The sequence below is a fragment of the Cervus canadensis genome, chromosome X, assembly GCF_019320065.1.
Source record: "Cervus canadensis isolate Bull #8, Minnesota chromosome X, ASM1932006v1, whole genome shotgun sequence".
Taxonomy (NCBI): domain Eukaryota; kingdom Metazoa; phylum Chordata; class Mammalia; order Artiodactyla; family Cervidae; genus Cervus; species Cervus canadensis.
In genome coordinates this window covers 138,297,332-138,311,323 of record NC_057419.1, presented here as the reverse complement: position 1 = coordinate 138,311,323, position 13,992 = coordinate 138,297,332, and the positions used below count along the sequence as shown (strand labels likewise).

The 13,992-nt window shown below is 49.4% G+C and overlaps 1 protein-coding gene across 6 annotated transcripts in view; it reads right to left on the bottom strand.

Moving 5' to 3' along the window:
- TSC22D3 (TSC22 domain family member 3) overlaps positions 1–13,743 on the bottom strand; it is a 64,649-nt gene extending 50,906 nt beyond the window's left edge. Inside the window, exons 1-2 of one of the 6 annotated variants that reach the window (XM_043458130.1) lie at positions 13,590–13,743; positions 11,613–12,038 (exon numbers count right to left, since the gene is read on the bottom strand). In XM_043458130.1, coding sequence (XP_043314065.1) covers positions 11,613–12,038; positions 13,590–13,621 — 458 coding nt within the window. In that variant the 5' untranslated portion in view covers positions 13,622–13,743. Of the gene's footprint in view, positions 1–11,612; positions 12,039–12,317; positions 12,506–12,691; positions 12,871–13,016; positions 13,156–13,589 lie in introns of those variants that run through there. The other 5 variants (XM_043458131.1, XM_043458129.1, XM_043458132.1 and 2 more) reach the window with 5 other exon arrangements.
- Positions 13,744–13,992: the final 249 nt, after the last annotated feature.

Below are 13,992 nucleotides of genomic sequence, written 5' to 3'. Positions count from 1 at the left end.
TTTCCCCACCTGTCTGACCCCTTTTGTCCATGATCCTTATTACCAGCCCTCTCATACTTTTATTCAGTTCTTTATTGCTAGTCACCACCTTCCCCATGTTTGCATTTTATGTAACATCCCTTGGTAATTTTGTCTAGCTTCTCTGCATGCTAGTAGTCAGGAAGTTCTTTCTGTTATCTAATCACAGTTCTTCATGCTACAGTAGAGGCCTATTTCCTCTCGTTCTGTTTCTAGTGTGGTTTGGAAACAGCTAGTCACCATCTCTGAGTTGTGACTTTCTTATATTTGAAGATCAACCTCTCTTTGACCACCGTCTGGCCCATCCTTATGCTCATCTTCAATCAATCATCTTGGCTCCTTTAGCTTGGCCCCACAGCTCCCTGAAGTCCCAGGCGTTAGCCGGTTGGCTAAGCAAGCTTCTCTTCCCTTTTGCATTCAGACTGTTTTTCAGCCTGGACAAATTATCTGACATTTTCAACCCAGAAAATTTAACCCTGAGGCCCCAGAAACGAATGCAGCCTGAAGCTTTGTGCCCCACAGCCTCTGTACAATGAGAAGCATTCACAACTTAGAAGGAGGCCCGCAAAGGGAAAATAAAACCCAGATGACCCTCTGTGGTTCTTTTTTTCTTTACAGTAAATAATTTACAAAAACAAATTTCCCTCCACCATAGGCTTTATCACTGGTCTCCAGGGCCAGCCTTTACGTATTTCCATACCGTCATGGACTATTTTTAGTGAAAGATGACATTAAGTACTGGCTGCCCCGTGGGCTTCAACCCCCATCTCTTCCTCCTGTCAGAATGTTGTCAGACCTCCCCTTTTGGACCTGCTGGCCACTCATAGCCTAGAAATATTTCCAAGAGTGTGAGTAGCTATGGCATGACTTCAGGGGTTTCTGAGAAAGCCTCTGTCTAAACATGTCTCCTTCGGCTTGGGTCTGATGATTAGAATTTCAGCCATAGAGATTCATTTCTTTAGTTCAATATCACTTCCTCAGGAAGCCTTGTCTGATATTTTGTTACACTCTCAGAGAGGAACTTATTCCTTTTCCCTCTTGGCACTTCTTTGTAATTATAGATTCATTAGCGTGGTTATTTTGGTTAATGTTCATCTCTTTACTCTACTATTCCATGATGGCTGTGGCCATGCTTTTTGTGAGTTCCCCACTCTATTCCTGGTGCCTAACATTGAGCCTGTCACATGGAAGGCATGAGAGAAATATTTGTTGTTGACTGAATTTGCTCATGAAGCTAAATGTGAATTTTCCAGAGCACTGATAGGAAAGGGTGTGGGCATGCATGCCCAGGACACTAGCTCGGTGCGAGGGCCCCAGAAAGCAACGTGCTGACCGTAAGCAGCAATCTGCTTCCCCAGATGACCCAAGGCTGCTTCCTTTTTGCTACTCCAGCTCCCTTTTCTTTCCTGTCAGCTTGAGGCTTCCCTCCTTCCGCAGCCAAATCCCAGGACCTTCATTTATATGGCATCTGGGAAGGAAGGGTTTGACCAAGGTATTGATACAAACAAGGCTAAAATGACACCCCGTGAAGCCGCCAGGAACTTTTTTTTCCAGAGAGATTTGGGTGAACAATGTGTGTGTGTGTGTGTCTGTGTGTGTATTCTTGGGCTTCCCTGATAGCTTAGCCAGTAAAGAATCTGCCTGAAATGCAGGAGACCTGGGTTCAATCCCTGAGTTGGGAAGATCCCCTGGAGAGGGGAATGACAACCCACTCCAGTATTCTTGCCTGGAGAATCCCACGGACAGAGGAGCCTAGTGGGCTACAGTCCATGGGGTCGCAAAGAGTCAAGCACGACTGAGCAACTAACACTACTACACTACATATACATTCTCAGCGCAGTGCCTTGACATGATCCTTGTTCTGTTATCCCCCTCAGAAGGGGCCTGGTGGAGACCGAGGCCAGAGATGCACAGATGTGAAGCCATACCCCCAGACTCCTCTGGCACCCACCCTCAACTGCACTCCCATGCTTAGCCCTCCTGGTTCTGATGAGCTTTCTGCAAGCATCGAGGAGTGGTGCCTTTCTGCTCTTGGGCCCTGAAGGCCTCCACCTACCCAAGCCTAGCTAGGTCCCTGAGGGGAGGCTTGCTCCGACTCAGAAAGGGGCCACAAGAGGAGGGCCAGATCAGGCCTCTCATACATGGAAAGTGTTCCTTGCTGTCCCCACCCCAGCCAGCTCCTTCTGACCTCGCTGGATAGGCAAGGTGCCCTCTCCCCTCCCATCAGACAGCCTTACAGCTCTTTCCACTGGCCATTCTTTAAGGCCCTGCTGGAAGCTGCTGCCATAAAGAGACTCTCCCTTCCTAGTTTGCTTTGGCGCTGCCTAAGTTTTGGGCTTGCAGACCCAGGAAACAGTAAGCTTGAGGCCTTTCCCTCAAGGAGCAGAAGCCCCAGCCCAGCCTGCAGTGGCTGGTGGCTCCGCTGGAACTGCTTTGGTCCTGCCACCTCCCTCCTCTACCCCTCTTCCATGCCTAACGGGGCAGGCATTCAATAAATCTGCAGTAGGTGCTGGGTAAATAGCAGGCCCATGGTCAATAAATGATGGATTGATTAACTGAAGCGCTTGGCTGCTCAGTAAAAGGTCTAATGAGGCACTGCCGTGGTTCATTTTCCTGTGCACCTGGGGAGGCAGAGTTTAGTGCCTTAAGACTGGGCCAGGTTTATCTTATTCGTTTTTCTTTCCTTTTCTTTTCTTTCTTTTTTTTTTTTACTGCAACTATCAACTGAAAGGGTGAGGGATAGAGAGAAGTGAGAGGCTGGAGGCCTGGGAGGGGCCTCAAGAAGGGGGAATCCTGCACCTCTGCCTCAGTTTCTGCCCCCAACTGTCACTAGATTCAGGGAACTTGGGGTGTCCAGCTCTCCTGAGCCCTGAGATGGTGGTCCTGGGCTTGTCTGAGAGTTGCATACAAATCACACCTGTCAGTAATTCCCATGCTATCTTTTGACTTTACCTCCTTGTTTCTTCCTCCTTTCCTTGGACAGGAGGGCAGTGTCCCCCACTACACTCAGCCTGTGAGGCATTTACCCACTGGCAACACAGTGTGACACGCTGGGTGGAGACAAGGAAAGAGAAGAGGACCTATTGGTTTAGACATAAACTTTGAGCCAGTGGACTATTAGATTGATGGGGCTATTCTGTGTTGTAGATATTCATGTGAGTTTATTAGAGAAATATGTCATAGAATTTAGCAAGTCCCGTTTCACTGGGGGCTCAGTTGCACCAAACCAGCAATGCCATTTTCTGAAAAAGCTAGAAAGTGAACTCGGTATCACTGTGAATTCAGGCCAGCCTGGGGACTTTGAGACTTTGTGAAGAACAGACTGGGAACTGGATTGGGCCTCCCAGCTTCTACTAAACCCATCTCCCTAAAGTCCCCAGAACAGTACCTGACCCAACAAAAGGAAGAACTTCTGACACCTGTTCTGCACCCCTACCCCCGATACACCAGGCTGACTTCAGCACTGTACCATCAGGTGACAGCAGGAGATGCCACCCATCAAGAACACCCCAAACCATGCTTAAGCCCAAAGCAGCTCACCTGCCTGCTTACATGTGCTGCAGAGTGTGGGGGCCTTAGGGGGGAATCACCTTCACCGCCTGGCACTTGCCTCTGAGCAGACTCTTGGCCTGACACTAGGCAGGGAAGGCTTTTCCTTTGGAAGTGTAGTGAGCTCTACTTAGACCCTCAGCAGGCTTCTGAATGCCTGGCCCCAGGGAAGCCTGCCACTGAGCAAGCAGAAGCTTGATGCCTCAGTAACCTGGCTCTGTTACATAATGCACTATGAGAGATATGAGTCAGGGACCTCAGGCTGGCCCAGGCCCAGCCTAGCCTGGGAGTGAGGCTAAAAGGGAGGTGTGTGTTTGTGTGTGGGGGGAGGGGGGGTAAGCCAGGAAGGAGCTGCTGGAACCAATTCCCTTCCTCTCACTTCTCACCCCCTTCTTCCTCAGGGATAGCTATAGCCAATCGCTGGCCTACAAAGCTCGGAGTGGGAATCCCGGCCAGACCTTGAGCTGTGAGCAGCTGCTCTCCATCTCCCCTGAAGAGAAGACAAGAGGAAGTAGGCTGAATACCCAAGGCTGTTTCGTGAGTAAATTCTTCCTTCTAGGAAGGATGGGGAAGGTCCCTCTGGGGCTTTGTCCACAGGCAGGGGCCTGATTTCAGGCTGGGCCTATTTGAGGAAAGTGGTTCCCAGGGGAGGAAGGCTGATCGCATGCCTGGGGCATCACTGACCAAGCTGCTTAGGGCTCTGGTTTCCCCTCGGGCTAGTGCTGCACAATGGGAAGCCTCCCAGTCAGTCTCCGTGCTGGCTGGGATCTCACACCTCACAAACTGTTTCCCATAGGGCAACAGCCACTTTGGGGCAGAGATTTCCAGGTAGAAGGTACAAGTGAATTAGCTTTGCCCCATGAAAAGACTCCCTCCTGCCCAGATTAGCATTTGTAAAAGCTTATTTTCTAGACTCCTCCCATCTTATCCCCACTCTGACTCCTCAGCTAAGCTGGATTTTGGCATGGGTATGTGGTGGCTTCCATAAGCCATTTCCCCACACTGACTCCTCATCAAACCTGCTTTGAGGCTGAGATCTAGCCTTCAGCCTTCACAGAGAACCTATTAGTCCACAGGGTCCTGCTCTGCCGAACCTGTGGTCCCAAGCGAAGCCCTAACCCTTGTCCCATTATTGCAGGCAATGGGACAGCACATGTCCTGGGCCATTATTGCCTTCTTCATCTAAAAGAGAAATTTAGTCTTTTTTGACCTCTGTGGTCAAGGAATGCTCTCCCTTGAGTGCACTGAGCACACTGAGTGCCCCACCAAATGGGTCCAAGCTTCAGGCCCACTCAGCACACTGGCTTCTCCAGGGCTCGCAAGACTACTGCATGACACCAACCAATTTGTTATGTAAACCCAGCCAGTCATGGCAGATTATGGCTCTGTGGTTATCTTGAGGGATCCCTTACACAAGAGGAGAAAGTTCAGGTAAGAGCATAATTGTGATGAGCAAACACGGCGCAATGGCTACCACCAAGGTAAAGCCATGGCTGACCTTATTCCTTATTCCTAGCACAGGCAAGTGCTCTGCTAGGCTCCACCACTCAGGGGACCCAGAGACCCTGGCAGCCTTGGCCAGACACATCCATCTCCATTTACCCAGACTTCCTGGCCTTTGGGACCTGTTATGGAAAGGAGCCAAAGCTCTACCTGGAATTGAGAGCTTGTTAGTTTATCTGGAAGTGCAAATATAAGCAGGATTGTTAACCTTCTCTTCAGGCGAGGAGGGAAAATAAGGTCACCCTGAAAAGAGTTATTTTCTGAGGTGTGGGCTCACATGGGCCCACTCCTGGCAAGACTGAGGAGGAGGCTGCTGCTGCTGCTAAGCCACGTCAGTCGTGTCCGACTCTGTGTGACCCCATAGACGGCAGCCCACCAGGCTCTTGTCCCTGGGATTCTCCAGGCAACAATACTGGAGTGGGTTGCCATTTCCTTCTCCAGAGGAGGAGGAGGAGGAGGTGGAATTTGTGTTCTGTTCTTGTCACTTTTCTTAAGAGCACGAACCTTCCATCCAGACCTCTTGAGCTCCGTGCTGCCCAGAGCCCCACATTGCAGCAGGCCTTTCAAGGACTCTGGCCCCATCTCTCTGCTTCTCTTCTCCAACTCAGCTTTCATAGGTTCCATTCCCATAGAACCCTATTCCCAATGAGCTGTCACCCCCGAAGGAAGTTCTGATAAACAAATCACACAAAGTAGTCAATGGTGAGTAAAACATTTACATGTTCCTCTCTTAAAAAGGAAACCTTGGGTAGCAAACCTGGGTAGACCCTGCCCATTCATGACAGAGACACACTCAAACTTTTTCCAGTCCTAATTCATGAGCATCCTGAAAGCACATCATTTCCCTCATAAAACTTCTATCATTTGGTTAAACTTCTTAGCTTTCTTTCATTGTAATCACTAGCACTAGCAGTTGACTCTGGGAGGGAGGTCTTCTCCCCAAAGAAATAGACATTTGCTCTTTTCATGGGCATTACTACAAGAATGAATTGACTATGAGAAAAGGACCACAAAATAGGGTTGAAAAGTAGGTCTGGGCAACTCCACTCCTAGGTAGAGACCCAAAAGAATTGAAAGAAGGGGCTCAAAAAGATACTTGGACACCAATGTCCAAAGCAGCATACTTCACCAGAGCAAGCAGGTGGAAACAACCCAAGTTTGTGAACAGGTGAATTGGATGAATGAAAATGTGGTGTATCCATCAAAGGAATGTCATTCACTCATAAACAGAAGTGCTGATAAATGGATAGAGCTTGAAAACATTACCTCAAGTGAATGAAGGCCACATTTTGTATAATTCTACTCATAGAAAATAATCTCAAATAGGCAAATTCCTGAGATAGAGGTTACCAAGGACTGGAGGGAGAGGAGAACAGGGAGTTACTGCTTCATGAAGTGAAGAGTTAGTCATTCAGTCGTGCTACCTTATGGACTGTAGCCCACCAGGCTCCTCTGTCCATGGAATTCTCCAGGCAAGAATACTGGAGTGGGTAGCCATTTCCTTCTCCAGGGGATCTTCTGGACCCAGGGATCAAACCTGGGTCTCCTGCATTACAGGCAGATTCTTTACCACCTGAGCCACCAGGGAAGGTACTAAATAGGTACAGAGTTTCTATTTGGGATGGTGCCAAAGTTCTGGAATGGGTAATATTGCTGACTGCACCATTGTGAATATACTTAATACCACTGACTTGCACACTTAAAAATGATTAAAATGACAAATTTTATGTTATAAATATTTTACTGGTATATATGCATATACCTAATATATACATATATAACATACACTCACATATGTAGTATATATAATAGTTGCTGGTAGAGCAGTAGGGTCACTCACCACCCAAAGCCTCTGAGCACATGGAATTCACATCTGTGTCTCAGCAAAAAGACAGTTTCTAACACATCAGGGCTCTCATGAAGTATATAAACCATGAATGTTAAGTCTGCAAATGCATTTGTGTTTTCAACAGAGAATGTGTCTTAATTCAATATGCCTATTCTTTGTCAGATCACTAGGCACTCAGGAAAAAGTTATTTTAAATTACCCTGGGCTAGGAAAGGACCTAGCTTGATACCAAAAGCAAAACTCACAAAGGCAAAGAATAACAGACATAAGCACATAGAAACTCAAAACCTTTTCCCAGCAAAGTACACTATCCTCAAAATCAAATGGCAAAATTAGTTGACAAAAGGTTGCAATCTCTAAATCAGAATTTCTTGTGGTGTGGCCCAAATACCGCTGCACTATGGAATAGGAACTTTAGATGACAAGGACAGAAAATTGATCTTAGAGTATAAAATTAAGCACTACAGCAGGCAGGTGGGAGAGTTTTGCCCCCCAAATCCTCTATGTCCTCAGAAATCAGGTTCAGGAATATACATTTATGAAATCATTACTTTGAAGACTCAGAGAAGCACAAATAATTTTTATGCAAATTTTTCTTGGAAGCCTGATCTCTGAATCCACATCTTTCCCTTTACTACTATATAGCACATCAACAGGGAAGGTTAAAAGAATTAACACATGTAAAACAACTAGAAATCTTGCTATTATTATTTTCTGTGCATCTAAGTGGGGACCAGTTGTTGCCAGCGCGGAAGCTTAAAGGTAGACTCTGAGGGCTCTCAGAGCTGCAAGAGAACTCAGATTCAAAGTAGCTCAAATCACACTGGCTGGGGTGCTGGGAAGCTGAAGAATAGAGCTGATTAAGTAGTTTTGGATAAAATCTTAGAAATAAATTTGAGATTACAACAATGACAACAACAGAATATGGCAAAAGCTCCCCTTTCAGCTTGCTATACTTTACTGATCAGAGAATTTGTTGTTGTTTAGTCACTAAGTTGTGTCTGACTCTTTTGTGACCTCATGGACTGTAGCCTGCCAGGCTCCTCTGTCCATGGGATTCTCCAGTCAAGAATACTGGAGTGGGTTGCCACTTCCTTCTCCAGGGGATCTTTCCAACCCAGGAAATGAACCCGTGTCTCCGGCACTGGCAGGTGAATTCTTTACCAATGAGCCACCACAGAAGCCCAGATCAGAGAATTAAGGCCCCTCAAATTTCAACTTTGCAAATTTTTTAATAGGCTGCATTTCAATTGAAAAAAATTAGCTCTTTGCCCAGAATATTCTGTCTCTTAGGTTTTCCAGTTTTAGAAGCATTTTAAAATAATACAGTATAGTCCCCTAATAATAGATTGACCAATCAGCCCAGTTTCCCTGGGACTGTCCCTGTCTGAGCACTGAAAGTCCTGTGTTGGTGGAAAGTCCTGGGATGATTGGTCACCTGACCTAATTAGGACATTTTAACCATTTGATTAGTTTATGGGCTAATATTTGCCTCTATTTAACAATTCTTCCTTCATCGACAATTCTTTAGTGTCCTACTGATCTTAGGTGGAGTCTTGGCTCTGCTCTTCATTGTAAGGCATCGAGGAAGTTATTTAATTTCTCCAGCCTTAATTTCCTTCATTAAAAATGAAGAATGGTGATAACAGTACCCATTTCATTGGGTTGGTGTAAAATTAAATGAGGCTATGCAGATATAATGCTTAGCACATGCTGTAAACACTCAGTAGATGTTTAGCTATTAATCTATTATAGTTATTAGTTACCAAACACAAGATTGAAGGGCTGGTGTGTAAAACACATCTCCCCCCACAAGTAGTTTAGAGGGACTATTTACATACCAATGAGCTACATGCCCATTACCACTGATTCATATGTATATATACAACACTGCTCATCAGGGCTTCTACCAGGCTATCAGAGTTACTGCATGTGGTTCATACCAAAAAAAAAAAATCATATTTAAACCCTTATAAGAATTTTTCAAGAGTCAATTAAAGTTGTAAAATCTTTACATAGGACCACACCAACAATTAAGCAGTCATCTAGCCAAAAAAAACCTTTACTGAATACTGGCAGTATAATTAGAAGCCAAGGAAAAGCTAAGTAAGTGGAAAACACACCCTACCCTCAAATTGCTTACACTCTTGTGTTCCAAGGAAACCAAGAGCTAAGCTGAGAGTCAGGGACAGGTCAAAGCAGAAACCAGACAGAAATCAAGAATCTGCCCTATGCTTCCTCCCAAGAATATAGGAGCCCTTGCAGCTGGGGAGTGGGCTGTAGGAGGAAAGGCAGAAAGAGTCGCTTCTCCAGAAGAGATGGCCATGCGGGAGACAAGTTAGAGGAAAAAGACACTCAGGCAGGAATCTGAAGTATCAAATAATTAAATGGAAGAGAAGTAACCATGATGGCTGTGGTATGAAGCTAGAAAACCAGGGAATAAATGAAGTAGGAAGAGGAAATTTTCATTCAGAAGACTGTCCAGCCTAGATTTTGGAAAAACCCCATGACCAGCAATAATGGCCTCCTACTTTGCCAATGAGCGTGTCATTGTAGGCAAACTTTCAACCAAATTCAGAATCTCCAGTCTCTAAGGTCCCAGTTGTGAAGGAAAGTGACAGAATGCTTTGTCTTTCTGGAACTGTTAAAGTGGTTACCACAGGACCCTGTCACTCCCCAGCCTGAGGGCTTGAGTTGCTCTGTTCACAGGAGGGGAGGCAGGGTGCTCAGAGACAACTTCCCAATGATATGCCCTGCTCCTTCCACCAAAGCCCTCAGCCCCCAAGCCAACCTGGTAGCATTTCCAGGCTTTGCCAAGAACCAAGAGGTGTTAACAGAGTAGGTGACAAAGGAGGTCTTGCCGTTTTCAAGAAACCCAGACCACCAGAAAGCCTCCTAAGGTGTGGCAGAAGTGAACACTTTTATTTCAGACTTTCAGCCTCACATCCCACTCACTTAGGTCTGACCCTCCTAGGCCTCCAACCGAGGACCCAGAGCTGAGGAAGTATCCCCTCTTATGTTTTATCAGGCCATTTTGGAGCAGATTCTCTCCCAGTTGAAAGCGTGCAAGTGCTATGAGCCCTCTTTTCAGGTGTCACTGCCATCCATCCCCCGCTACCTACAGCCCTAAGCTCAGCAGACTATTAGGAACCTGTTAGGGCTTTCGCTCGGCAGGGTTGCAGTGGCTGTGGTCTGAATACACTTGTAGTAATCTTTCACCAAAAATGAAGATTCCCTGGAAACTCGGCATGGTTTCTTAGAGACAATGAGATAAATTGATGCCTAAAGTGAAATAATAGATGAGAAAGGGCTTTGATGGTGTGGAAAATGCCTGCAAATACAACCTGTTATAATAATGCTAATGAAGTCAGCAGCCTTGCTTGTACCCTGCTGGAACTTCTGGAATTGTGGAGGCTAACCTGGGCTGAGCACTAAGTGAGGTAGTTCTTGCCTAGCATGATGGCTTTTAAAATTTCCTATTTGTGTCTCACCGACAAACCATCACATGATTCAACTACTTTGTGGGAGCCCAAAATTACTTATTACCTTGTCTGAGCACATTACCTGCCCATGACTTGGAATCTCAGAAATAAAAGGAAGCTTAGAGACCAGAGAGGTCAAGCAACTTGCTCAGGGTCACACAGGGAACTAGACACACAACTTGTACTACAACTGAGGTCTTCCACAGAGGGTTTCTCTTTCTCTTACATAACCTGTGACCTTGAGGAAGAAGAAAATCCACCCACCCACCCCCACATGCACGCGCACACACACACCCCAGTGCCTCGTCCCTATGGCTCTAAGAACACTAAACCCACAGCTGAGTTTCTTAAAGTTGCCTCTCCTGCCTCAAAATTGCTGCAGTTGTCTCCCCAAGACCGGCTCTTACCAGAGTGCCTCAGACTGGAAGACTGTAGCCACCTTTGGTCTTCCCATTGTGTTTTTCTCCTCCACTCTCCCTTCCTTGCCCTTCAGCAGGATTTCTAGAAAGTCTGACCTGCACTCCAACACGAGCTTGCCATGACATGGACTCATCCACCCTCCTGTCTGGGATGCTCTTTGGGGCTGCTTTTAGCTGTCACTGGAAATGGAAGGCTGTGATCCATGGTGGATCATGGATGGGGAGGGGTCCCCCTATCCAGAGTTTCAAGAAATTCTCACAGGTCTCTAATTTTTCTTATTCCCCACCCTCCCCCACACCAGTAGCAGCTGAATCTGTTGGGACAATTTGCTTGCCCCATTCTCAGTCAGGGCCACTCAGTAATTTAAAAGCCCTTGCAATTTCCACCCAAGTTTGCCTGTTTGGAAATGGACTTTTGATAAGTGTGGAACTCAGGTCCCAAGAGCATCCCATGGCAGACTCTCCAAAGTGGCCGCAGAAATGTAGGCATTTGGGTAGAAAGTGCCGCCGGCTATCCCCAAAGCATCTACCGCTCTGTCGCTCTGTCCATCTTCTGGGCTCCAGCATTTCCCCAGGAAAGCCTCCGCAGGCACCTTTCCAAACAGGGCTCCCACCTGCCAGGCCTCCCCTCAGCCACACAGGAACCCAGGGAGCCTCCCGGGTCGGATTGTGGCGGTCCCAGGCGCCCAAACCTCCAGGGCCCCTCTCGGCCTTCCAGAGGGGCGCATTCAGCCCAGGCAGGTGCGAGGCAGCCGGGACCAGGTGCCCACCCGCGCGCGCCCCGCCACCCACCTGTGGAAGAAGAGCAGAATGGAAAGCATGGTCTGGTCGATGTTGCGGTTGCAGATGCCCTCGTTGATCAGGTAGCAGGGGTCCCGCAGCACGGGCTCTAGCGAATCCTGCCGCATTATGCTATTGAGCTTGTCGGTGTTGAGGTTCTCGAAGACCAGCTTCTCCTGCAGCTGCCGAAAGTTGCTCACGGTGGGGCTGCCCGAGTTGTTGTTGTCCCCGCCGTTGTCGCGCTGGAGCCCGCTCCGGTGGGCCAGGTCCAGGCAGCAGTTGCAGCAGTCGAGGCCGACAGGTGAGCGGCAGTCGGACTTGGGCTGGGCCATGTTCTCCGGCTCGGGGGCCGCCTGGCCCGCGAGGTCAGGGGCTCCCGGCAGGTGCGCGCCCGCCGGGCCGGCCGGAGGAGACTCCAGGGTGTCTGGGACAGACAAGCTGAGAGAAGAGTTGGAAATAAGCGTCGAGAGCCGGCCACCCTCGGCTCGGCCCCCTTCTGGCTGCGCTGCTCGGGGTGCGAATAGAAACAGCTGGACAAACAGCTCTGAGCGGATCCTTCGGGCTCACTTCCTCCTCTTCCTCCTCCTCTCCGCCCCCCTCCTCTTCCTCCGCCTCCCCAGGCCAGGGCCGCCCCCCCACCCCCACCCCGAGGTGCCACACGCGGCCCCCTCGCCGTCCCAAGTTTCCCAAGTGTGAGAGCTGGGGCCGGGGGTGGACCTGGGGCAGCAGGAAGGGCGGGCGGCGGGGCCGACAGAGAGCCGGGGCGCGCCCTCGCTCCCTCCCTCCCGGGTTCCCTCCCTCCCTCGCCAGCTCGGGGACTCTCCGGCTCTCGGGCTCTCCGGGGCTGCGCCGGCGGAGCGGTGGCAGAAGCCGAGCGCGAGTGAGCGAGCGAGCCGCGCGTCCGGGAGTCAGCGCGGGGCCGTGACAGCATGCAAATGACCCGCCGGGGGGCCGACCGACCACGAGGGGCCGCCGCCGCTTCGCTCGCGCGCGCCCGGGAGCCGGCGGCGCGGTACTGTCCCCCTCCCCCGCCCTGCTCCCACCGGGCTTCCGCCCCCATCTCGCCCCAGCACCCGCAGGGCCGCCCGCACCTTCCGTCGCGCTCCCAGGAGCCCGGCCCCGCTCGGCCTCCCTCCGTGAGCCCCGCCGCGCTTCGGCTCGGGCTGTCTCGCTGCTTCTGGCGCATCTTGGGCCAGGAATCCCCGAGAGCTGCCGCGCCACCCCCGGTCTCTAGCTCAGCGGGCGGACCAATGTGCCTGGTCCCACCGCGGACGGGTCCCCCTACAGGAGAGACGCCGCCTTCGAGAAGCGGGGTGGGGGTGGGGTGGGTGCAGAGAGCGCGTGGCCCCTGCTGGGTGTCCGCGGGCGCTGTGCGCGCCTCAGGGGTAACCGACACGCGCCTGCAACAAAACTCACAGAAGCATGCTCAACCGCTCCTCGGTTTCTGTCCGTTTCTTCTCCCTTCATTCCTTTCCTCCTTTCCCCTCAATTGCTCCCTCCTATGTCTTCCCTGAATCCCTTCTGAGATGGTCTCTGCTCCGGCTTCCCGGAATGCCAGTCGGTTAGCAGTTATCCCTCTGTCTGCACGCGCCGCCCCCCCCCCCACCCCGCGCGTTGCTTCTCTTTGCCCTTCTTCTTCCATTCTTTCTCTCATATTTATTTTTCTGTTCCTTTCCCCCTCTTTCTCTCATTTATTTTTCTGTTCTTTTTTTTCTCTTTCTTTACTCCTTTCGGCCCTTTCCTTTTTTTCCCTTTCCTGGATTTCCCTATTTACCATTTTCCTCTGCCATCCCTCTTTTACTCCTCTCGGTTTCTTTCTTTCTCCTTCCCTTTCCTTCATTTTATTCCCCCCATGCTCCCCTCACTTCCACACCCCCTCATCCTCCTAAGTTTTGTCTTGTCCTCCCTATTTTACTTAGCCTCCCCAATTTGTCCAAACTTGCAGTTTTTTGATCCCCACCTACCACCTTAGGTGATCTCTATCCTTACCTTTTGGAGGGGTGTGGTGATTGGTTGTTCATGGACACTGCGGAGTGTCCTGAAACCTTGGCCTGAGGGGAATGTGCCCCTGGATCCGAGCTGATGTGAAAGGGCAGATTTGTGGAAAGCAAGCAGGTCTAACCCCAGCCATGGGTGTGTAAGTGGTAGGGTTCCGAAGTGTCTCAGGACTTGGAGACTTGGAATAGTTTGTATACATAGAATTCAGTAATTATTGGTTTCTGAGAAAAATTCAAAATATTCCTCATGTTCAGTTTTCACTTAAATGGATTTCAGTTTGTCAGCACTTCCCCACCCTTCTTTCAACTCGCTTTCACAAGGCCTTGCTATAGACCAGTACATACTGCCATCTTGTGTTCACAGAGCAGAACATTTGTTGCCTGAGTCAGATCTT